The sequence below is a fragment of the Mirounga angustirostris genome, unplaced genomic scaffold, assembly GCF_029215605.1.
Source record: "Mirounga angustirostris isolate CCGP_5_RB_7025 unplaced genomic scaffold, mMirAng1.0.hap1 SCAF_7, whole genome shotgun sequence".
Lineage (NCBI taxonomy): Eukaryota > Metazoa > Chordata > Mammalia > Carnivora > Phocidae > Mirounga > Mirounga angustirostris.
The window spans coordinates 57,432,263-57,458,589 of NW_026991715.1; the positions used below are offsets into that span (position 1 = coordinate 57,432,263).

The 26,327-nt window shown below is 39.1% G+C and overlaps 2 protein-coding genes and 1 pseudogene across 2 annotated transcripts in view; all 3 read left to right on the forward strand.

Annotated features, from left to right (window-relative positions):
* POLK (DNA polymerase kappa) overlaps positions 1 to 10,106 on the forward strand; it is a 74,713-nt gene extending 64,607 nt beyond the window's left edge. The window contains exons 12-15 of the mRNA XM_064596248.1: positions 1,401 to 1,572; positions 3,186 to 4,142; positions 4,961 to 5,003; positions 5,185 to 10,106. Coding sequence (XP_064452318.1) covers positions 1,401 to 1,572; positions 3,186 to 4,142; positions 4,961 to 5,003; positions 5,185 to 5,269 — 1,257 coding nt within the window. The 3' untranslated portion in view covers positions 5,270 to 10,106. The remainder of the gene's footprint in view (positions 1 to 1,400; positions 1,573 to 3,185; positions 4,143 to 4,960; positions 5,004 to 5,184) is intronic.
* Positions 6,263 to 10,106, forward strand: LOC123852719 (uncharacterized protein C1orf50-like; annotated as a pseudogene).
* A 10,727-nt stretch (positions 10,107 to 20,833) lies between these two features.
* The window catches only part of ANKDD1B (ankyrin repeat and death domain containing 1B), a 58,195-nt gene continuing 52,701 nt past the window's right edge, over positions 20,834 to 26,327 (forward strand). Inside the window, exons 1-3 of the mRNA XM_045864125.2 lie at positions 20,834 to 20,857; positions 21,919 to 22,050; positions 24,783 to 24,881. Coding sequence (XP_045720081.1) covers positions 20,834 to 20,857; positions 21,919 to 22,050; positions 24,783 to 24,881 — 255 coding nt within the window. The remainder of the gene's footprint in view (positions 20,858 to 21,918; positions 22,051 to 24,782; positions 24,882 to 26,327) is intronic.

Sequence of the window (26,327 nt, forward strand, 5' to 3'; positions counted from 1 at the left end):
TAGAGAGTTCTGATATACCCAGTTTTCCTCATTATTAACATCTTATATTATTTTAGCCATGTTGTCATAGTACATTTGTCAAGCTAATAGCACATTGCTATTAACTAAACTCCAGACATTATTTGGATTTTACCTGTTTTTCCATTAATGTCCTCTTTCTGTTTGAGGATTCAGTCCAGGGAACCACATTGCATTTCATTGTCTTGTCTCCTTATCTCCTCTAATCTGTAACAGTTTCTCAGTATTTCCTTGTTTTTCATGACTTTGATGTCTTAAGGAGTATTGGCCAGGTATCCTGCATGGTGTCTTTCCTTCTAGGTTTGGCTGATGTTTTTCTTATGATTAGACCAGGGTTATGGAGTTTTAGAAAGAATACCAGAGGTGAAATGTCCTCATTACATCCTTTCAAGGTATAGGATAGCCACAAGGTATCACGAGTGATAGTAACCTTTGTCACCTGATTAAGTTAGTGTTCGCCAGGCTTCTCCACTATGAAGTTACTATTTTCCCTTCCCGTACTCTCTTCTTTGGAAGTGAGTCAGTAAGTCAGCCCACTCTCAGAACTTCCAGGAGGTAGTAAAATATATGTAACATAGAATTTACCATTTCAGGGTGCCTGGGTGGCTCAGTTGGTTGGGCGACTGCCTTCGGCTCGGGTCATGGTCCTGGCTGGAGTCCCGGGATCGAGTCCCGCATCGGGCTCCCTGCTCGGCGGGGAGTCTGCTTCTCCCTCTGACCCTCCTCCCTCTCATGCTCTCTGTCTCTCATTCTCTCTCTTGCAAATAAATAAAATCTTTTAAAAAATTAAAAAAAAAAGAATTTACCATTTTAACTATTCTTAAGTTACATTTCTGTGGCATTAAGTTTATTCATATGGTGCAACCATCATCACTATTAATCTCCAGAACTTTTTCCTTATCCCAAACTGAAATTCTGTACCCATTAAACCATAACTGCAAAGGGAGTTCTTACATGTAAATGGGTTAGCATAGTATCTGGCATGTAGTAGACACACAGTAAGTGTGAGGTGTCTGCAAGACCCTTTCAATGGAGACCCCTTTAAGAAGCTTTTTTCCTCTCTTTAGGTACTGAATTCTAAAAGAGATTTAGTAAAAAAAAAAAAGTGATCAGTTAATGTTGCCTTTTATATAAAAAGTTCTTTTATAAAAATCCATTTGGGTAGGGGAGTAATAATTATGGGCTAAAATGGGATTTTTAGATTACTTATATATTTCAGTTATTCTTTTTGACAGATTTCATTACCATGTTTCATAAATAATTGATTATACTTCTGTATTATGTGTATGTAAGAGATGTTTTTGAATTTTTTCTAACCTACAAAATAACTTTTTTCTAGAAGTTAGAAAACTGTATATAACAATGTATTTTGTTGGTTATAGGGTAGAACTATTACCATTAAACTGAAGAATGTAAATTTTGAAGTGAAAACTCGTGCATCTACAGTTTCATCTGTTGTTTCTACTGCAGAAGAAATATTTGCTATTGCTAGAGAATTGCTAAGAACAGAAATTGATGCTGATTTTCCACATCCCTTGAGATTAAGACTTATGGGTATGCCCTTTCTTGTTTTTCCTTAAATCTGCTAGATTTTCCCAAAGAAATCAACTTGGGAAATATTCTCTCCTTCATTTTATTTCTTAAACCTGTTTAGGAGTTTGTACCTATGCTGACATTTTTCTTAATTCTTAAAACCTGATGTATGTGAAACCATACTCATTAATTTAATTCCTGTAAAAACCAATTACAGTTGTTCTTTTCCTTCCTACTGACTGAAATCCTTGGGGCTAGGTATGTTTCAAAATTTAAAACCTTTCAGATTTTAGGAAACAAATATAGTACATATTGAGTATATTATATAATACTCCTTTGGTATCTGAGGCAGCACCTCATGATAAACACATTAATATTTTTGTAGCAAAACAAGAAAATATTCACACTAGGTTGGAAAGACCCTAAATAGCCTCACATCAGTTCAGTCATCAATTACCATTTGTTGCTTACAATTTTCAGAACTATTTAGATTTCAGAATTACAGATAAGGGTTTGTGACAGTATAAAACCATATCTGCAGCCACGGCATGGTGAACAAACAAATTAACAAACCAAGTTTCTAAAGTGAATTGGGTGAGAGGATGTCCATGGATAAGCTCTCCAGATGCCAGCTTTACTGCCAAGAGTGGATCATTAGCCATACTTTCATATATGAAACATAGCACACACTTGAAATCGATTAACTAAAGTATGTTGATTGAGAGAGCTAAAGAGCGGATGTTTATAACAGCTTCATTCATAATTGCCAAAGTTCAGAAACAACCAAAATGTCCTTCAGTAGTAGGTAAATGGAAACTGGGATAGACCATGGAATATCATTCAGTGCGTAAAAGAAATGAGCTATCAAGCCATGAAAAGACATGGAGGAACCTTAAATATATTTTATTAAGTGAAAGAAGCCAATTTGAAAAGGTTAAATACTGTGTGATTTGAACTGTGTGACATTCTGGAAAAGACAAAACTGTGGAGACAGTGAAAAGATCAGTGGATGTCAAGGATAGGTAGCACAGAGGATTTTTAAAACAGTAAAAACTATTCTGTATGATGTTATAATGGTGGATACATATCATTAAATACGTCAAAATCCATAGGATGTTCAACACCAAGAATAAACCCTAATAAAAACTATGGACTTTGAGTGTTAATGTTGTGTCAACATAGGTTCATCAGTTGTAACAAACATACCACTCTGGTGCAAGATGTTGATTGGAGAAAGCTATATACTGGGCAGAGGATATGTAGGAACTCTATACTTTCTGCTCATTTTTGCTGTGAACCTAAAATTGCTCTAAAAAACAAAGGCTACTGGGAAAAAAGGGCTAGAGTTGGTATATAATGGTATCTTGTATCAGATATTAATTGAAAGACTTATATAATCATGCCAACTCCAACAGATACTATTTAGTGATACCCAGTTTTATAAAGGAAGGTAAATTTCATACAAAGTACCCATTTTGAAAAAGTATACTTTAATTCAGAAAATATGTAGTATTGCTTATTTTTCTCTAAACATCCTTTTGTATATATGTCACAATAATTTTATGCAAAATATTGTTATGCATTATGAGTGAATTGGCTTTGTTAAGAAATTAATTGTGGTTGGTTTAATTTAGGTGTACGGTTATCCAGTTTTCCCAATGAAGAAGACAAGAAACACCAACAAAGGAGCATTATTGGCTTCTTACAGGCTGGAAACCAAACTCTGTCAGGCACTGGGTATATACTAGAGAAAACGGACAAAGATCAGTTTCTAAAACCTCTAGAAATGTCTCATAAGAAGAGTTTCTTTGATAAAAAGCGATCAGAAAGGAAATGGAGCCACCAAGACACATTTAAATGTGAAGCTATGGATAAACAAAGTTTACAGACATCACATTCATTTCAAGTTTTAAAGAAGAAGATGAATGAGAATTTAGAAACGTTGGAGAATTCAAATAACTCTCAGATATTTACCTGTCCAATTTGCTTTAGGGAACAAAGAAGCATCAGTCTGGAAGCCTTTAATAAACATGTAGATGCATGTCTTGATGGACCTTCGATCAGTGAAGATTCCAATGTGTTCTCATGTTCACGTGCTTCCTCTACAGAAGTTAATAAGAAAGAAAATGTACATCCTTCTTTCTCACTCCATGAGAAGCAGGATTATGAAACCCATCAGAAGAATTCAGAAATCAATTCAGTAGATTGTATAGAGCTAGTAGAGACTGAAGATAACCCACGTAAAGCAGCAAGTGTAGACGGTTTAAGTGATAAGCACAACAAAGAGGAATATGCTAGTCTTCCAAGCAAATCATTTAATATTGAGGAACGTTGTCACAATTCTTCCTCTACTGTTTCATTGGAAGATACTGGGTCATTAAGTTGGCAAGAATCCTCCCAGCCTCATTTACATGAAGTGATAACAGACCAAGCTCTAGTTTGTCCTGTTTGTAACCTAAAACAAAAGACTTCAGATCTTACCTTGTTCAATGTGCATGTGGATGTATGCTTAAATAAAGGCATTATCCAGGAACTGAGAAAGGATAAAGCTAATCTAGCTAACCAACCCAGGGAAAGCACCAAAAGTGCTGGTGAGTTTGCAGTCATTTTAAAGAACTCGATTTTTTTTTTTTTTAAAGAACTCGATTTTTTAGGAATGTTTTATTAAAATTAAGATTGTTGTTAAATCTAAAGCACATACTATTAAAGGGATAGGTTGTGTATGCTGCCATTTAGGGAAATGTTAGTTACCTTAGCACAGGTTAGAATTAACTGAAGCCATTAGATTTTAAATTTTGGCAAAACTGTTCTGGGCTTGATTTAGCACAGAACGAACTCGAAAGTTTGGGAGCCGAGTAATCTAATCAAAGGCAAAATTCCCTTGGAATGACTAAGACAGGGATAAAAGGTACAGCTTAGGGAATATAGTCAATGGTATTGTAATAGTGCTGTATGGTGACAGATGGGAGCTCCATTTGTGGTGAGCACAGCATAGAGTATAAACTTGTTCTATTACTATGTTGTGTATAAACTTGTTCTATTACTATGTTGTGCACCTGAAACTAATATAACATTGTGTGTCAACTATACTTCAATTTAAAAAAAGAGAAAGAAAGAAATTCCTTCAGAGAACTTTTGCTAAGGCACAGTGGTAAATTAACATACTCACACAGCCAGAAAGCCTCTTTAAGTTGTTTTTGGTAGTCTAAGTGCAATACCATAAAATAAGTAAATTACAAAGAAATTATGCAATAAAGTTAGTTTTTGATGTGTCTAAATATGAACTATGTAGTACTAAAGAAGTTTTTATTATCTAATCAGTCAGCTTTAACTTTTTAGATTTTTATACAGCTTTTTAATTATTTCATGTTGTTCATTATGGCATTTCTTGACTTTTCTTCCACTAAAGATAACTCAGGCAGAGTTCAGAAGACTGCAACAAAACCAAAAAGGTATGGCTAATTTGAGTTTTAACAGAGCTGGCTATAAAATTGTTATATTTTGAGGTTTAATTTTTAGGTGATGTTAAAATTTGCTCTTACAAATCAAGTAAAATTTAAAAAAATCGATGATTCATAAAACATTTTTCAAATATCTTCCTGCATTTTAACTGTGTGTTCTTTTCTATTCCAGGCCAGGATTGATGACAAAGTACTCAGCATCAAAGAAAACAAAACCAAACAATCCCAGACACACTCTTGATGTATTTTTTAAATGAATATTGAACATTTTATCATTGAACATTTTATTCTTTTTTTTTTTTTTTTTTAAAGATTTTATCCATTTATTTGACAGAGAGAGACACAGCAAGAGAGGGAACACAAGCAGGGGGAGTGGGAGAGGGAGAAGCAGGCCTCCCACGGAGCAGGGAGCCCGATGCGGGGCTCGATCCCAGGGCCCTGGGATCATGACCTGAGCCGAAGGCAGACGCCCAACGACTGAGCCACCAGGTGCCCCGAACATTTTATTCTTAATAGAAACTTTTTATTTTATAATCAATGAATCTTTTCTTCTTCATTAAGTTTATAGATTCATGTAGTGAAAGGCAAGTGCAATAATTCTTCCCCAAATGACATTTCTTTTATATGAATTTGGAATATGTTCTAATTAACTTTTGTAAACACCTTTTGGATAACCATGAGAATTTCACTTCTATTATACATCAATCCGAAAATCAGTCCTGTTAGAGATAATTTTAAAATGAGAAATTAGGAATGGAATCGAAAGTGATTTGTTTCCTTATCATGTTTTATAGTGAATATAAAAGCATATTTATAAGGGCTCTCAGAGGTTCACACAAACCTAGGTTAGCATAAGAATTTTTCAGTACTGGGGCACCTGCGTGGCCTAGTCGATTAAGGTTAAGCATCTGACTCATGATTTCCACTCAGGTTATAATCTCAGGTCCTGAGATCAAGCCCTGAGTGGGGCTCCGCACTCAGTGGGGAAACTGCTTGAGAATTCTCTCATTCTCCCTTTGCCCCTCCTCCTGCTCATGCTCTCTCTTTCTAAAATAAGTAAAACAAATCTTAAAAAAAATTTTTTTTTTCAGCACTTAACCACTTTGTTGGTACTGGACTGCTATATTTATTATAGTAACTTCTACAACTTTGTATATTCATATTTTAGATCCTACTGTCTTCAGATACCTCATGAGCGTTCATAATTAAAATTTATTGGGGAGGGTGGTAGGGAGGTTTCGGGTGTTTACATGGTGGATGCTGCAAAGCTGGGGCAGATGGAGGAGGTCCCTGAAAACCAAAGAGTTCAGCCGGCGACAGATTGGGGAGGAGCCCTCATGGAGTGCACCTCGACCCCCAGCAGCCTGGCCCTGGTGAGCCCCTACCACACGCACTGGGCCAGGGACCCCTTAGACCTTGTGGCACTTGCAGAGCAGGTGCAGAAGGTTGATGAATTAATCTGAGCAAATGCCACCAACAAACTGATGGTCATAGCTGAGCAAATCCAACATTTACTAGAATAAGCCAGGAAGGTTTTGGAAGATGCTCACAAAGATGCTGACTTGCACCACATAGCTTGTAATATAGTAAAAACAAAAAAACAAAAAACCTGGCAACATTTACTACCTTTATAAATGGGAGAGTGGTCAGCAGTATTTTTCTATTTCTCCAAAAGAATGGGGGACAGGTTGTCCACATGAATTCCTTGGTGCTTACAAGCTACAGCATGACTTGTCCTGGACTCTGTATGAGGATATTGAGAAGCACGATGCTAAAATCAACGTAGTGGACAAGTTGCTAAGCCAGCCAACGGCCCTGCCTCCAAACACTGAACCCACCTTCCAGGGACTGACTCACCGAGAGTGGACTCCGATAAATGGTTCTCACGGCAAGGACCTGTCACCTCCTTGTTGCCCTCATTCTCTGCCTTGATGGGAGGTGTCATGAGAATTGAGGTGAATTGTGGGTGAATCATGAACTTCTTGAAAAGAGACCCTGTGTGGGGCACCTGGATGGCTCAGTCAGTTAAGCAGTTAAGTGACTGCCTTTGGCTCAGGTTATGATTCTGGGGTCCTGTGATCAAGCCCTAAGTGGTAGTCAGGCTCCCTGCTCAGCCAGGAGTCTGCTTCTCCCTCTGCCCCTCCTCCCACTCATGCGCTCTTGAGAACTCTCTCTCTCTCACCTCTCCTCTCTCTCAAATAAAATCTTTAAAAAAATTATAAGTTCTATGAACAATATTAGCTTGTCAGAACAGGGATGAAAGTTTTGTTACCTTCAGGAAAATAGTATCACAGTATTATTTTCTGTGTTAAAAGAATTGTTTAAAATAGGATTATCCATTTGATTTTTTTTTTCTTTCTTAGAATTCCTTTATCTTATGAATAAGCATATGGTTCACTTTACAAAATATTTAGTCTAAGATTCAAGGTATTTTAAATTTCTTTGTAGGACTTTAAAATGGTGGTATTTCATTTCTTGAGAGTTATGTTTATACTTTACACAGATCTATAAAAAAGGATAAATTGTACTCTCACTTTATTTTTATTATACCCCTTCAGAGAAAAGTGTGCAATACAAAAGATTAGTGTGTATTAAGACATCTCATTTATCTTAGCTATATTTCTATCACATTTTTATTAATATTCGTGAAAGAAGACAGCTTAACACTAATTAGCTTAAGTAATTAATCCAAATACTTTTGTGCTATTAATACAATTTTTTTTCAAAAAGCAATTATTTAATGGAACATGAAGATGGGACCACTTTCTATTATTTTTTAAGGAACTGAAATTTTTGTCTCATATTTTTGTTTTCTCTTTTCCTACTTTTCATATTTTATAACTCATTATCTAAATTTATGAAGACATAATATTTTAGAATAGGTTAAAATAGGATCTTACACAGCCTTTGGCCAAAGTGGTAACTTGACTTGAAATAATTAGATTGTTTGAAGTTAGATTTAGGGGCGCCTGGGTGGCTCAGTTGGTTAAGCGACTGCCTTCAGCTCAGGTCATGATCCTGGAGTCCCGGGATCGAGTCCCGTATCGGGCTCCCTGCTCGGCAGGGAGTGTGCTTCTCCCTCTGACCCTCCTCCCTCTCATGCTCTCTGTCTCTCATTCTCTCTCTCTCAAATAAATAAATCAAATCTTAAAAAAAAAAAAAAAGAAATAGGTTAAAATAGGATCTTACACAGCCTTTGGCCAAAGTGGTAACTTGACTTGAAATAATTAGATTGTTTGAAGTTAGATTTAGGGGCGCCTGGGTGGCTCAGTCGTTAAGCGTCTGCCTTCTGCTCAGGTCATGATCCCAGGGTCCTGGGATCGAGCCCTGCATCAGGGTCCCTGCTCTGCGGGAAGCCTGCTTCTCTCTCTCCCACTCCCCCTGCTTGTATTCCTTCTCTCGCTGTCTCTCTCTCTGTCAAATAAATAAATAAAATCTTTAAAAAAAATAAGTTAGATTTAATATTTATTAGCATGCCAGTTTTAGGTCTAATATTATCATATGCTATGGCAAATTCAGAATTGTAGAGCTGTGGGTCTTGATTGTGTGATTTACATATCTAAATTCTTTATAAAATTAAGTTCAGTGAAGTGCTGATTTAATGTATTGAAAAGTTAATAGCATCATATTTAATTGTTCCTATCTTGCCTCAGATTTATTTTTATTGTGTTTTCAACTTTAGAGTAAATATGAAATTATTTTCATTTAGATGATTCATTTAATTGAATGTTATTTAGTAATATTTAATGATTTAAAATAAAATTGCAAGTGTTTAATTGATCTTTTAGCCAATAAATATGGTTTCCTTACTTTTCTACTCTTCTACCACCTCTGATTCTCTTTTATTCTCTTTCCCCAGAATTCTATCCACATTCTTTTCTGTTTTATCTAATGTACCCAACTCATCTACTTTTTATTATGATTTTGCTTTGGGGTATTTTTAGGAAATAAAGCAAAACTGCAAAGGACAAGCACCTATGATCTTACCTACTTAGAGCATCAAAATACAGGGAACCACCTGGACAACATATTTGTGACACATGTAACTGGCCAAAAACTAGATCCAGAATATGTAATCCAGAAGATACAAATGACTCCTATGTATTAGTAAGAAAAAGACAAATAGCTAGTAGAAATTTGACCAAATGACTTTAAATGTCACTTTACATAAAAGGAAATCCAAATGACCAGGAAACATGAACACATTCTCAGCCATTTTAGTAATAGGGAAATGAAAAAACCACAAAGAGGTATCATTACATCCCTACCAGATTAACAAAAATGAAAAGATCCAATGTTATTAAATTTTGGTGATGACGTGGAGCAATGTGAACTCTTCTTTGAAGACAATCACTTTGGAAAACAGTTTGCTTTTCTTCGGTAAATTTAAAGATGTGTACGTTTAGCAACCCATCAATTGCACTCCTAAATAAACAGCTTTGCTGGTTATCTTCCATTTGCTCTCCAGATTTACTCTTGACCCTTGACACTGCTTTATGTCCAGTAAGGGGCTATGGCAATGGGGGAACCACTACAGATTTCAGGGAGAAAAGAAGATGAAGTTGGGTATTTATTCCCACATGTACCTTATTATATGATCATCTAGAGCTGGTTAGGTCCCTTGACCAAAGGTCACAAGTTTTTTATACTGTGTTCTCTCCTCTATCTCTTCAGTTTTGTTTTGTTTTTTTTTTAAGCTTTATTTATTTAATCTCTGCACCCAATGTCGGGCTCCAACTCATGACTCTGAGATCAGGAGTCACACACTCTTCCAACTGAGCCAGCCAGGTGCCCCCTCTCTTCAGGTTCTGATGATCCTTTCCTTCCCTCACCCCTTCAGCCTAGGGGTGGCAACAGAGTCTTGCTCTTACTAGTTTTGGGGTGCTACAGCATCTTTTGTGTTTCCCCACACCTTTGTAAATGGTCCTTTTTAAAAATTCATCACAAAATATAATTTTTTTTTCCTTCCAGAGCCCTGATACAATGTCTTGGGAAAACTACTGAACATGTTCCTTAAGAAGTATGTACAACAATGCTCTTTTATCAGCACTGTTAATAGCAAAAAAAGGGAAAATAAAAATTAATTTAATTCTACCGTTGTATATTCATGTATATTCAAGCAAGAGAATTCTACACAGTGGTAAAAATGGAGGAAATAGTTAATCAGAAAGTAGTGGGAAACTCGACTGCATAATTTGTGGTAGTGGGGGATGCTTTCCCCTGAAAAAAAAAAAAAGAAAGAAAATAGAGGAATATCTACTGGGTAGCTCAGTGGGTTAAGCGTCTGGCTTCAGCTCAGGTCATGATCTCAGGGTCCTGGGATGGAGCCCCATGTCTTGCTCCCTGCTCAGCATCTTGCTCCCTGCTCAGTGGGGAGTCTGCTTGTCCTCCCTCTGCCCCTCCCCCCACTCATGCACTCTCGCGCGCGCTCTCTCTCTCTCAAATAAAATCTTAAAAAAAAAAGGAAAGTAGATGAATAGCACGAACAATCTGGAGTAAAGTAAGTCATAGATGGCAAGTCAGCATGCCATCAGCATGAATACATTTATATAAAGTTCAAAACAGTTAAAACTATTGTTTTAAGGATTTATCTGTATGAAATAAGATTATTAAGAAAAGCAAGTATGTTATTGTCCTGAAAGAATAATGATTTCCTCTGTGAGAGATAGGGAAATGTGATTGGGGAATGGTACGTAGAGCTGCTGGGATGCTGACAGTGTTCTGTTTCTCGGGTGGTTGACTGCATAAAGGTTTACCATAAAACTATTCTTTAAACTGTACATATATATTTTATATACTCTTGTACATATGTGACCAAAATCATAATAAAAAGCCAGTACACAAAATTCCTGAAAATTTAACAATCTGCTCTTGCAAGCCAATACAACTAGCGTCCACATATCATGATTGGCATTCAAGGCCAATCAAGTCACACTGCATAGCTTATAGTTTCCCGAATAGACCAAGCTATTTCTTCCTTCTGGTATGGTGCTTAGTTGCTCCCTCTGTCCAGAATGTGCTTCCTGGACATACACTCTCTTTTCCCACCATACACAACTATTCATCTTTCAACTCAGCCCGGGGGCCACCTTCAGGAGAGGGTCCCTGCCCTCTGGAAAAACTGATCAGTCACTCCTTTGTGCTCCTATTTCTCTATGAGGACAATGAAACATTGCGTTATAAAGGTTTTATTACTATGGCCTTTTGGGGTGGCTTGGAAGTATTTGGAAGAAGGCTCCAAAACATACTATTTAACCTAAGGCTAAAAAAATGCTTTTTCAGGAAATATTCCATTTTGAAAACTGTACTTGGTGCCTAGTGCTGATTTTCTTTTAAGTAATATTCCATTTTGAAAAGTAGTGCTAAATTTGAACATACCTGGTGCTGGTAAGATTTTAGTGAACTTCACAGAACAATGGTATTTATTTCCCGGAGCAAAAACTGTCCTTTTGTTACATAATTAGGGGATAATCACTTTTGCTTTGTAATACAAAGCAAAACAGTTGTATTAACAGTTGTTCAAGAAAAAAAAAATGTTATTATGGTGAGTATTAGAAACATAATTCTATTTTTTTTTTAATTTATTTATTAGAGAGAGAGAGAGTGAGAGAGAGAGCGTAAGAGGGGGTAGGGTTAGAGGGAGAAGCAGACTCCCCGCCCAGCAGGGAGCCCAATGTGGGACTCGATCCCGGGACTCCGGGATCATGACCTGAGCCGAAGGCAGTCGCTTAACCCACTGAGCCACCCAGGCGCCCCATAATTCTATTTATTAAGCAAACTGTAATATTGAACTGTTCTTACAAATGTGAGGTAATCTATGACAGTCTTTTCTTCTTTTCTGTTAATAACAGTCTTATTTCCTCATTATTGCTCAGAGAGAAGAAAATTCAGAGGCAAATAGTGTTAACCCTTTACTTCTAACCCCAGTTTCTTAAGTTTATTATGATTTCAAACTCAGAATACATTCATATACATAGAAATACATATATTATATGTGTGTGTATATACATAGATATACATACATTATATATGTGTGTATACACACACAACCTATGCCAAACCCTTGTCTATTATTGAATTCTGTCTACTCTTGTAGGACCTCTTGAAAATGCCCACTTCTGGGCACCTGGGTGGCTCAGATGGTTAAGCATCTGCCTTCGTCTCAGGTCATGATCCCAGGGCCCTGGGATCAAGTCCTGCATCGGGCTCCCTGCTCAGCGGGGAGCCTGCTTCTCCATCTGCCTCTCTCTCTGTCTGTCTCTTATGAATAAATAAAATCTTTAAAAGAAAAAAAAGAAAATGCCCACTTCTTTTCATTCCTTTTGTCAAGTCCTCATCAGTTGCCTAATCTCATCCAACACATTTCCCAGCTTTCATTAGTTTATTTCTCTTTAAACCATCTTGTGCATTTTTATAGATAATGCTCTCCTAATATTCTTAGGCATGTGTGTGTGTGTGTGTGTGTGTATAAAAGGGTGAGTCAGTTCTGGGGTCAAATCTAGTTCCATTTTATGAGGACTTAATTTTTTTTCCCACTCCTAGAACGTGCTAAACTTCTTATTTGACCTCTGAAACCATCCACAGGTGTGAGATGTGCCATGGTTTTACTTTGTTTTGTAATGCATCAAACCCCCTGTGCTTGGGTGCGGTGGATTCAGGGCAGAGATCCTGGTTGTCCTTCAGTATTCTACTTTTCTTTAATATTGTTAGAATTTTAGCTAGGCACATAGTTGCCTAGAATCCTGTATTTAATCAATTTTTTATTTCATAAACCACTAAGAAGAAAATAATACCTAAGATGGGTAGTCCAATAGGTTATGACTGGGTTAAAATGGGATACCAAGGGGGAGCCTGGGTGTCTCCGTCTGTTAAGCATCTGACTTTTGGTTTTGGTTGCGGTCATGATCTCAGGGTCCTGAGATCTATTCCCACTGTTTAAGAGTGTCTCCCTCTTCCTCACCCCTCCCGCACTCATGCTCTCTCTCTCTCTCTGAAACAAATCTTAAAAAAATAAAATGGGATACCAAAGTTTACACCTTCAGAGAAGAAATTGAGGGTCTTACTTTATTCAAAAGAAAATTCTGGAAGCCCATTTAGAAGTGATTTAATACTGAAGTTCTCACAGTGGTGGTTATAAATCCAGCCTGGACATCTCTCCAAGTTGTACGAAGAACTGAAGTGTGAGCCGGGCGTTCTCTCAGAGCGCTCTCCTTCAGGTGAAACCAAATCCGAGGACCGCGCAGGCCACACGCGCAGGTGGTCCCTCCCAGGCGGCCGAGCCGGGCGGGGCAGGAGCACCGGGGCAAGCTACCCGGACACGGCAGGGAAAAGACAGCGGCCCGGCCGTGCGTGCCGGCTCTCTGCGGGCGGCGAACGAGGGCGCACAGGGACCCCGCCCCGAGCATCCCGGCTCACCGGGGGGCCGCGAGGGAGCTGCTGCAAGGGGCGACCGCGGCCGTGGAGGGCCTTCGGGCAGACCTGAGGGGTGCGGCGGCCCGGCCCTGGATCCCGAAGCCGGAGAGGCCTCGAGAGGAGGCGGCGGAGGCGGCGGCGGCGGCGGCGCGACACGAGATCCATGCGTTCCAGGAGGCGGGTTGCAGACCGCGCGGTGGCGGCGCCGGTGGGCGGGGTGGGCCGGGCCGGGCGGTGGGGGCTCGTGTGGAAAGTGCCGCCGGACCGCCTCAGGACCCCGCGGGGCCGGGGCGCCCACCCTCCGCCACCGCGTCACCTGTGGGCTGGTTTGCCACTTGGCAGCCCCCCTCCCCAAGTTTTGACTCCGGCTGTTTTATTTCAGGTGAAACCTGTATACTGTGGTTGGAAGGAAAGAGCTATTCTTTGAATTTAAGGAAGAGGGTTTTTGAAGAAATGATTAAGCCCTACTGCAAATAAGGAAGAGAGTTTCATGTGGTGTTACCTCCTATATCCTGACTCACGCAGTGACTTACTGTGTGACTTTAAATCACTTAATCTTTCTGTGCTTAGGTTTCTAAAGCATGGCGTGAGTCTTCTGTGCCTCTTTGAGAATAAACTTACAGCGTAAACTGAGGCACATTGTTGAAGAGTCTTCAAAAGTTGAGAATGATTTCAAGGCTGTTAACAGAGCACTAGTCCCTTAATAATGTTCAATTAGTTCATCCATCCGTCGGTTCGTTCATCTAGAAATGTTCTCAAGAGTTGACGATTTGCTAGACATATTTTAGATGCGACTTACGCAGTGGGAGCATGACAGTCCACGTTCTGATTTGGGTAGAGGGTTGAAAGACGCTAAAATAAGTGAGCGAATAAGTGAGGAAGATCTTTCAAGGCAGTGGTAATTCCTGCGGAGGCCACATAGCCTAACCCCAGCTTAGGAAGTTTTTCTCCTGTGTTTTCTTCTAGAAGGTTTATAGGTTTATGTTTTACATTTACATCTATGATCTGTTTTGAATTAATTTTTATATTAGGTATGAGGTTTACATCAAGGTTCAAATTTTTTCACTTGGGCATCTATCTGTTTCAACCAAAATTTTGTTTTCCATTTGTTGATGCCAGTAAGTAGAAATATGACTGATTTTTATGTGTTGACTTCGTATCCCACAACTTTGCTAACCTCATTTATTAGTTCTAGAGCTGCTTTGTACATTCCTTTGGATTTTATATGGAGATAATCAAATTGCTTGCAACTAGACAGAGACAGTTCGACTTCTTGCCAATCTGTATGCCGTTTAATTTACTTTTACTGCTGGACTGAACTGGCTAACACATCCACACAGTGTTTTAAAGAGCGAGAGTGGACATTTCTGTTTCTTCCTGAGCAAAAAAAGCATTGGAACTTTCATGATTAAGTATGATGTTGGCTGTCAGTTTTTTGTACATGTTCTTTATCAGGTTGAGGAAGTTCCCTTCTATTCCCATGTTGCTGAGAGCGTTTTTGTTTTTGTTTTTAGTCATAGATGGATGTTGAATTTTTTTAAATGCTATAGTGTTATCATATAGTTTTTCTTCTTTAGACTACTTGTATGATAGATTACATTGCTTGGTTTTCAAATAATGAACTAGTCTTGTGTTCTCAGGATAAACCTCACTTGGTGTGTTACACTTTTTTTTTTTTTTTTTAAGATTTTATTTATTTATTTGACAGAGAGAGACACAGTGAGAGAGGGAACACAAGCAGGGGGAGTGGGAGAGGGAGAAGCAGGCTTCCCGTGGAGCAGGGAGCCCGATGTGGGGCTCGATCCCAGGACCCCGGGATCACGACCTGAGCTGAAGGCAGACGCTCAACGACTGAGCCACCCAGGCGCCCCGACTGAGCCACCCAGGCGCCCCTGTGTGTTACACTTTTTATGTGTCACTGGGTTTGATTTGATAATGCTTATTCAAGGAGTTTTGAATCTATGTCGATGAGGGATATTGGTTTATAGTTTTATATTCTTACAATGTCTTTGGTTTTAGAATGAAGGAAATGCTGATCTCATAAGATGAGTTGGGAAGTTTTTCCTCTTGTGGTTTATGAGAGAGATGGTATAGATTTGGTATTATTCTTTAAATGTTGGGTAGAATTCACTAGTGAAAGTATCTGGGCATGAGCATTTCTTTCTTTCTTTTTAATGCACATCTGAATGCTTTTTAAGGGCATGAAGGTTTCTTTTTAGAATATTTTAAATTACAAATACCATTCCTTTAATAGTTATAGTATTATTAGGTTATCTATGTAATCTTGAATAAATTTGAATAGTTTGTGGTTTTCAAGAAATTATTTCATTTCCTCAAAGTTGTTGAATTTATGTGCATGGAGTTGTTCATAATATGCCTTCATTATCCTTGTATTGTCTGTTGGGACTGTAGTGCTATGTCCTGTCATTCCTTATATTGGTAATTTGTGTCTTCTTTCTCTCTCTCGTTTTCTTTTTTTGTCAGTTTTGCTAGAAGTTTACTGATTTTATTGGTATGTTCAAAGAACCAGCTTTTGTTTTCATTGATTTTTTTCTGTTATTTATCTCTTTTCAATTTCACTGATTACTGCTTTTACTTTTGGTATTTTTCTCCTTTCTGCTTGATTTAGGTTTATTTTCCTTTTTGGTTTTTACTTTCATTTTTTAAGATTTATTTATTTATTTTAGAGAGAGAGCGCATGTATGTGGGCAGGGGGTGGGGGCAGAGAGAGAGGAGAGAGAATCTCAAGCAGACTCCCCGCTGAGCACAGAGCCCAGCATAGGGCTCCATCCTAGTAACCTGCCATCATGACCTGAGCCAAAATCAAGAGTCAGCCATTGAACTGACTGAGCCACCCAGGTGCCCAAGGTTTTTACTTTCTTAGGGTAGGGGCTTAGATTACTGATTTGAGACTTTCTTTTCTAATAATTTAATGCTATGAATTTCTCTCTTAGCTTTGCTTTAGCTGCATCCCACACATTTTGGTATATTTTATTTTTATTTTCATTCAGTTCAAAGTATTTTCCAATTTCTCTTGGCTTTTCCTCTTTGATACATGGTTCGTGTGTGTGTATATATATTTATGTTGGAAGTTTTGATAGTGCTGGCATAATACTTTCCCTCTTGGCTATGTTATTCTGGAGGTGGATAGTGGCTTCCCAACCCTTCCATTCATCCATCTAACGAATATCTATTGAACACCTACTAACACTCAACACTGGAGTTATTTCAGCGTCCTCTTTGTGTTCTGGTGAAGGAAACAGATAGTGAGCAAGTAAGCAAATATATATGTATTGCAAAGTCAAGTAATATCAAGTGATATGAAGAAAAAAAATGAAGTAGGGTACAGGGGCAGAGAACAACAGGAGAAAGGGGATTAGGTGGTCAGATACGATTTTTTAGAAGTGGTACCAGTTGAGCAGAGACCTGAATGAAATGCAAGAGGGAGCTGGGCCTTGTTTTTCTTTTTCTTTTCTTTCTTTTTTTTTTAGACTTTATTTATTTGAGAGAGAGAGAGATCACAAGCAGGGAGGAGGGGCAGAGAGAGAAGCAGGCTCTCTGCTGAGCAGAGAGCCTGATGTGGCACTCCATTCCAGGACCCTGGGACCTTGACCTGAGCCGAAGGCAGATGCTCAGCTGACTGAGCCACCCAGGCGCCCAGGGCCTTGTTTTTCTATGTCAGCATGGTCTCCTCCTCTTCTGGTCCTTTTACTTCATACTTGCCCAGCTCCTGAAGGCATTTGAGTTTTTGGCCCCTAAAAGTTTAAGTGAATGATACAACTCTGTAACCTGTTGTTTTGGGCTGAACGTTTATCTTGATCTTAAACATTAAAAAAAAAAAAAAAGACATATATAGTAAAGTACTCTAAATATTATTTAGTCAATTTGAAAATTGATACATTTATTATTTGTCTAGATCATTTTTTTAACTCTGTCACTTACTAGCTAGAAGGTAGACAGTGGTATGTTGGTAAATGTTTGATTACCAGCTCTCCGGGGGGGCGGAATGAGTTCTGATTTGTAGTATTTTCCAGTTTCCTTTGTGTAATACTTTCACCATGACTGATTTAAAGCTACAGTGTCATTGAACACAGAGTTGGGAAGAGCTACAGCCAGTTCTTATTAGTCTGTACAAACTGGCTTCTTCACACTGCCAAAGGTAGTTTTATAATCTCCATTTTACATTCGAATGTAAACATTCAGAATTGTTACAAGATAACTCAGTAAATTGTGGGCAAGTCTGCAAACATTTTGAAGCCTAAGGATTCTGATGCAATTGGCTTGGGTTGAAGAACCTGGCTTCAATTTTTTTTTTTAAGGGATTCAGTTGATTTTATTGTGAAGCCAGAGCTAAGAACCATTGATTTAGTGGATTAAGAATCTTGTATGGTGCTTCCCAGTTGTCTTAGAAGCTCCTTCAAAATTACTTTTTCTTATAGATGTGGTAGGGACAAGATATTTGACTTCAGGGAAGGAATAGAATCCACGTGTCATATTTCAGGACACCACAAGGTCTTGATTTACCGTGAGACGTACCCAGGAGGGAAAAGACCAGGAACTAGAACTATACTCCCATTGGATTAATATAGAGGGACAAAGAGCTGGGGTCAGGGCTGTGTGGGAATGAGGAGAGAGTTGAAAGAAGTCCAGTCTAACTGACAGAATGCATTAGCTAAAGCATCTGACAGTGGGCAGTTTGAATCTCCACTGCAGTAGTAGACTCTCAGGCTGACACCCTGGACACTTGCTGTGATTGAAAGCTTGGGGTTTGGATTCAGGCTGCCTGGAATGGTTCTATTATTTATGATCTTTAAGACATGAGCAAGTGGTTTAGCTTTTCTAAGTCTCATTTTCCTCATCTGTAAGATGGGGGTGATAATGTCTACTCCATCAGGTTGTTAATTTCATAAAAGCCCCAGTGGGCTCCAATACTTAGAGATGAAGCAGAAGAGGAAGAGCCAATAAAAGAGACTGGAAAGCAACAGGTAGTCCATCAGAAGCCTGAAGAAGAATGTTACAAGGAAAGTATGGCCCTCTGTCAAATCTGCGAAGAGTTTAATGCACACAAAGAGAAGCGATGACTGGGTTTTTTGGCAAGATGGAGTGATCCTGATAAGCGCAGATTCAGTGAGGTGATGGGAATGAGGTCTGATTAGCACGGAGGTGAGATGAAACTGTGAGGTTTCATCATTTCAGGAGAGACAGCAATTATAAAACACTTATAAGAGTTTTGGGGGAAACAGTAGGTTGAGAAATGGAGTGGCATTTGGAAAGGGTGTGAAGTTAAGAGAGTTTTTTTCCACTGGAGTATTAGAGTGTCTCTGTATATGTTGAAGGGGATGGTCCTCCGGAGAAAGATTAAATGATGCAGAGGAAAATATGACGATTTACAGGAGATTGATACATGAAATAATTGAAAAGATGAGAAGGGTGGGATCCAGTGCCTAAGTGGAGGAGTTGGCCTTGGGTAGGTGTGGGGATGCTTCATTGACTATAATAATAGTAAAAGCAGAGAGTGTGGGTATGAAAGTAGGTAGGTAGGTTGGAAGACTTAGTGGTTGGAAAATAAGGGAGTTACTATCTGATTGCTTATGTTTTCTGTATGCAATATTATCAATTGAGATTTGGATGTTGGTGATCATGGAAACTAAATTAGGTACATTAGTAGATTGGGATATTTGAAAAGAAAGGAAAAGTCATGGAATTGAAGAATGGAAGGCTATGGAAATGAAGTAGGATTCCTGTGATGAGATAGTACTTGAGATTAGTGGGTAAGAATTTAGGAGTATGGAGGTGCTTGGGTGGTTCAGTTGGTTAAGTGTCCGACTCTTGATTTTGGCTCAGGTCATGATCTCAGGGTCATGGGATTGAGCCCTGCATCAGGCTCTGCGCTCAGTGTGGAGTCTGCTTGAGATTCTCTCTCTCCCTCCCCCCCACCACTCCCTCTGCTTGTGCACACATGTGTGGGCTCTCTTTCTCTCTCAAATAAATAAATAGATCATTATGTAAAAAAAGAATTTAAGAGTATGTTAGTTATATGTAGTATGTTAGTCTCTGTAGTCAGGGTAGACTAGCTTTTCATGCAGCAGCAAATAACGCCTAAATCTGAGTTACTGGATTTGGATTTCTCTTTCCTTCCCCAGATTCAGGAAGTTTTTAGCTATTATTTCTTCAGACAAATCTTCTGCCCTCTTTTCTCGCTCTTCTCCTCTGGGATCCCTATCATACGACTATTACGCTTGACTGTGTCGCTGAGTTCCCTGGGTCTATTCTCATTTTGTGTATGTTTTCCCCCCTCATCTGCTCAGCTTGATTACTTTCCATTACTCTGTCCTCCAGGTGGCTGATCCGTTCTTCTTCCTCTTGTTTGCTATTTATTCGAGGTGGTCTATTTTTATTTCCATTTAGTAAGTCTAATAGCTCTAATTCGTTCTTTTTTACATCTCCTATCTCTTGATGGAGAGTCTCATGGAGGTTCTGCACTCTTTTCTCAAGTCCAATGAGTATCTTTATGAGCACCACTCATAAATTTACTTTAAATTTAGAATTTACTTTAAATTCTCTATCAGACATATTACGTATCTCTGTTTCCCTAGGTCTCCTGCTCTGATTTTGTTCTGCTCTTTCACTTGGGACATATTCCTCTGTCTCCTCATTCTGTCTATTGCTGGGTCTGTTTCTTTGTGTTAGGAAAGTCAGCTACATCTCCTGCACTTGAAAGTAGTGGCTTTATGAAGACGAGGTCCTGCAGTGCAATGTCTCCTTTTCACCAGAAAATGTGCTTCAGGGGGTGTCTCCTCTGTGTGTTGCTCCAGGGGTGTCCTGCCATTGTGGCTGGGATGTGTTTGCCTTCCGTCCAGCCTGCGGTGGCGCTCTGCCTGTTGTGGGCAGAGTCTGGTGCCCATGGTGTTAGTGGGCTGCTCTGGGGCTGCCTTGGGCTTGAGTTGAGTCAGACCAGGTGTTCGCCAGAGATGAAGTAGCACCAAACTGCAGGCACTTTCCCTGTATTGTCCCCTGAGAAGCTTTTGTTGATGGGTGGGGCCTGTAGTCAGACCAGCTGCCTGCCCCCAGCCCACTGCTGGGGTCACAGTCAGACTGGTGTGTGGTTATCTTCCCCTCTCTCTGGAGCAGGACTCACTTTGGAGTGGTGCTGACCCTTGTCTGGGCTGCGTGCACACCCCCGGGCTTGTGGTACTGCTTTGATGGGATCTTGCCAAGAACGATCTGAGTGGGTGGATCTGCTTCTCTGTGGCCTCTTGTCTATGCTGGGCTGTGGAGAGTCTGTTCTGCCAGTTTTCGGGCTGCTTTCTGGGTTATTTATGCCGATGTGCGTGCTCTGTAGGCAGCCACGTGGCAAGGGGTGAGCCCAGGGCCCTCCTACTCCGCCATCTTCCCAGCGGCCTCAGACAATGGGATTCTTGAAGATGTCAGAGGTAATGTAGTTTTTGATGATGATGTCAAAAGTATGACCCTGGGGCGCCTGGGTGGCTCAGATTTGTCTGGTGCTCATAAAGATACTCATAGATAAAAGATATGGGATTTGTCATCTGTGTGGATGTTGAAGTCACTTAGAGTGGGGCCCACAGGAGGGTTAGAAGGCAAGAGGGGGATCCAGGTGAGAGAATGAATGTGTATTTCTCCCATGAAGATACTCCTGGTCTTTGATTAGACTTGGTAGTATTCTAGAGTCTTTGGCAGATTGTATTTTCATTATTATTATTGGGAAACTACTTGGCAACTCATCCACAAAACCTCTTAGGGGGCTTTCTTTTTAGAGATGGTCTGTTGCTGATTTCAGATCATTCCAATTCTGACTTTATCCTCCAGTATTGGGGTTGTCCCCTGAGAGACCCTCAGTTCTCCTGCATATTAAAAATACTCAGTAAATCCTGAAATCTTCTCTAGGCTAGTTAATAAAACCTGCCACCTGAATGTGTATATGTGTTTAATATGTAATGTTTATAGTAGCTATGAATCTACTTTTATCTCTCTTTATATAAATGAAAATAAAACATGTTTATCCCTTTAGCCTTTGTATATGTTTATATGATGTGCTGCATTTTAATGATTTGTTTCTGCTGGCCGGGCATCTGCAGTGGGTTCTGCAGACAACAATTTTATCTCTGTAAACTTGTATGGAGCATTTGGGCTTCTGCCTGTCTAATCTTATACAGACCATTATTAAAAAAACCGCAAGTCCATGGCCACCCTCCGACCTCCTAGAGGCAGAGACTACATTGCTGACTTCAGGGTGGTCCTTGGAAATGATGTTTTGTTTGGGACCAGGAATATTTTTAAGGGTGCAAAAACATTTGCATTGTGAGCATCAAGTGAAATCTTGATCATACAGCTCTGTAAAATCGTGATGCAAATTTCCTATGTTCAGATTGGCAGAATGTGAAAGGCTCAAGGCTGTTGTGTCAAGTTTTTAAAGTCACCAGGTTTGCCATATGCGGTTTGCCTTTTTTTTCTTTACCCCCCCTAAATTCCTCAGTCATGCTTGCTTGCTTGCTTGCTTTCCGTACTGCCAAATGAGAGAAGCTTTCACAATGCTGCAAAAAGCAATAATTTGGGTCTTATGGAGAAGCTGTTTGAAAAGAATGTTAACATTAATTCTGTGAACAATGTGAGTAGAAGTCACAGATGTGACAAGTGAGTACTCTAGGGTGGTTTGGATTGACACAGTCCAACTGAAATAATAATAAAAATAAAAGTGATTGTGCTGGATGAGGTGAGGGAGAGCTCTGTTGTTGGTAATTCCAGAATGTGTAAGCTAAAGGTGGAATCAAGCAGAGGAATAAATATCTTATCAGAGGGGAAGTATACAGTCACTATGTGCATCTATGCAAAGTCTGTGGGTAGGCAGTAAAGCCAGTCGTCAAGGTTATGGGCCTGGACTTGATCCTGGATTGCAGCCTTTGGATCACTGGCCTCACACATTCTGGAAAGGCAGAACATCTTTTGCTTCACAGTTTCGTCACTGCTTTCTCTCCAGGGATGTCCTTCATTGTTCGGCCCTCCAAATTTAAAATCCAAAGGAGCATGGGTTTGTATTTTATCACATGTCGGACACTGGGGCCTTTTCTAAAACCTGGCCCTTACTTTATTGTTCTTCAAGTGCCAGGGTTTAGGAGAGAAGTCTACTGCTAGACATACAAATTTCCCACTGCTTGGTTTTGTAGAGATTTCCTGACAGCTTTTCAGGGCAAGGTTTATCAAAGTGGACAGGTTTGGGGTGTGTTAATTGCTTAGGACAATCTGTGCGGTGGATCAAAGAGGGGATAACAGAGGTGGATTTAATGCTAAATGAAGCAGAAGCTTTAGTGTCCCTACTTGTACAGACCCCTTCCAAGGCACTGGGGAGGGATCTAGCAATGTATTCTCATGCTTATATGGTTTTGTAAAATCTAAAAAAGTAAGAAACTTTAATTGCCATCAGTTCAGCTTTTTGACTCTGGCTTTAAAGAGGGCTCTCTAGAGAGTGTAGACTTTACGTTTCACAACACGTAGATCTGTCCCAGACAGTGACGTCATATGAATTGAAGTCATGCATCATATGCAGTGGAAGGATGTTTACAGGTTGTGCATATGCATATGGAAATGTATGTGTCTGTGTGTGTATTGTATGCATGTGTATGTCTGATGTGTTATGGTTATATATAGTATTCATCGTCCATAGGTATCCTAGAAAGAGTAGAAAAATAGCAAAGTTTTGCAGCATAACAATTTTAGGAACCAAACAAAAACAAAAACAAAAACAAAAAAAAGGAAATGAATCAGAAAGGAAGGAATTAAAAAGAAAGAAGTGAGCAGGGGCCTTTGAAAGTAATATCTAGATAAATTGTTGAGTAAGTAAAGCAATAATCATTTTTCCAAGTAGCAGGAAATAGGTTCTCTAATGTACTTTTATAATAATTTAAAATTTTTTCACATAAGACTTTCTGATATTTTTAAAAATATTTATTTGAGAGAGAAAGAGAGCACAGAGGGAGAGTGAGAGGGAGAAGCAGACCCCTCCACACACACTGAGCAGGGAGCCCAATGTTGGGCTCCATCCCAGGACCCTGAGATCATGACCTGAGCCAAAGGCAGACATTTAACCAACTGAGCCACCCAGGTGCTCCAAGACTTTCTGATATTTTAAACCGTATTCTTATGTTAAAGTAGTTAAAAAGATTTAATGCTAAATGAAGCATCATTTAGGACACAATCAGGGCATTTTAACTTATGGTCACTGTGGCAAGTTATCAACTCTCGATGAACTGCATTATACTTTCTAATGACATCTCTTTTAGTCCCATTTACAGCAGTTTGTTTACATGGTTACTTGTAGAGTTCCTTAAGATCTGTGATGATAGAGATGAAAAAATATATGTAAGTGGTTTTATTGAATTATCTTGGATGCTGTTTTGGCTTGACATACCAGAACACAACTCTAAATTGCAGACAATGTCAGGATAACTCATGTTTTGTCGAACTCCAGTTTATCATCGATTTAGCTACCAAGGATATCAGATATTTAATTTTTGCAATATTTTATTCGAAACAAAGGAGGAAATCCATGTGCAGGCACCTTCTTTGGAAGCAAAAACAGTGTCTAGAATATGGGAAATATGACATGTGTTTTACTTACAAGCAAAACATCTCTTCTCTGAAACAATGAACTGTCTCTGGACATCCCTGGAGCACCTTGTTGGCTTTCCTTTGAAGCAACAGATAGTCATAGCTTTCTTTTTCTGTGTCTGCATCATTCTTTTCTTTTCTTTTTTTCTTTTCTTTTGTCTTCTCTTCTCTTTCTTTCTTTCATTCTGAAGCAGTTTGTTTCAGTAAAATAAACAGTACAAAAAATTATAGAAGGAAAACCATATACAGGGTTGAACATCTAGGAAAATTTTTGTTTTGCATTATCAATATATTCTAAGCAGAAAAAAATTGCTGTTATTAATAATTGCATATGGGAGAAAATACAACTTTTGCTTTTTATTTGTATTTATTTATTTTTAAAGATTTTATTTATTTGAGTGAGAGAGAGAGAAAGCACGTGCGGGAAAGGGGCAGAGGGAGAGGGAGAGGGACAAGCAGACTCCCTGCTGAGCACGGAGCCTGATGTAGGGCTTGATCCCAGGACCCTGAGATCATGATCCGAGCTGAAGTCAGATGCTTAACTGACTGAGCCATCCAGGCACCCCTACAACTTTTACTTTTTAATTGAAATCCATTACACTGTTACAATCAATCATGGGTTATGCCATGCACATATAAACATATGATAGAAAATTATGGCGGTTTAAGACACAGGAATCATAAAGAGGCTAAATAGCAATTAGATGACTGAAAACACAAATTATGTTTCCTCAGATGAACCGCACAGCCTTGCATTTTGCAGTGGGGTCAAATCATTTATCTGTGGTGGATTTCTTGCTTAATCACAAGGCAAGAGTGGATATTGCTGATAAGGTAAGGTCATCTTTATTTGGTAGAATGGATTGGAGCATAACCAGTGTATGGGGAAAATCTGGTCACTTCAGTTATCTTTTCTTCACATACACACAGAATATTTCCAAATTCAGTTTTCACTTTGGAAAGATCTCTTTAGGGTGTATTTGGTAACTAAATTGTTTACCTATTACTTGTAGGACTTAGGCTGTTGCCCATTTTCTCATATTGACCTTATGGCTAGTAATATGCATTTGTAAGAATAAGGTGGTTGCCCATAGTATAATTTGGGACATGGAGGACAGAAGCTAACTGGCCTCAGGGACATTAAATCTTGACTTTGCTGTGTGAACTCTAATAAAGCTTATTAAGTACATACTATGTACTGGGCACCAGTCTTAGGACTTTGATATTTAGTGCCCAACCTTGTCTCCCGACCTTGTGAGAAAAGTGTTACTAAAAATACACAGTTTTCATGTGAAGAGCCTAAGACAGAGAAGTTGAATATCTTGCCCAATAATTACATCTAAGAAGGGGTGAAGGCAGGATTTGAACCTGGTTTACCTGGTTCCAGAGACCATGCTGTTAGCCCCAAAGCAGTTAACTATTTGTCTGCCTTGATATCAAAACCCACCCTAAGGATTTTCTCCCTACTTTTCCCAACTTCACTTACTACTTTACCATGGTGCAAGAAAACCACTTGGGCTGGATGTACCAATATCACGTTCATCATCTCCAGTTGCAATGAAAGATGACGGTCTTGATTTTTAGAATCCTATGGACTGTGGCTGCTGGTTCTTAGTTAACCAAATGGGCCATTGTTCCTAAAGTGTTCATAAGGTTTTCACAGAGCTATTCTATTTTCTGTCTGGATTGACTCATTGAAAGATAAAACTTAGCCCAGCTTTACTTTCATTCTTCCAGGTCCTGGGTTTAGTATGTGCTTAGTAAATCTTTGGAAGATGAGTGAATGAAGTCAGATCAAACCAGCTGGTCATATTGTTGGTTTTGTTGGTGTAAACATGGCCTAGACATGATAATGATGAAAATTTTTCTTTGTTTTACCAGGGGAGCACATCCTTCTCTGTCTATTTTATTCCTCTGAGATTGGTAGGCAAGTCAATTGATATAATAGAATCAGAATGAAGAAGTACCCCTTACTAAAAATTGGCACTGAAAGCACTCCAATTTTGTGAGGGTAATAAGCTGTATTATGGTTATTGTACTTAACATGTTGTTGGGGTCTGGAAATTGTTATTTGATTATTTTGCAATGTTAGTTAGCCTGCAAAAGATGATTTGGTAATAGACCTGATTGCCAAGAGTCTATTCTCAATTTTGACATTGAAACCCTGATACAGTAACTTTTTAATTTTTAAATTGACCATACAATTTTCTTTCTTTTTGATATACAGTTATATGAATTTTAATGTATGTGTAGATTCATGTAGTCACCAGCATAATCAAA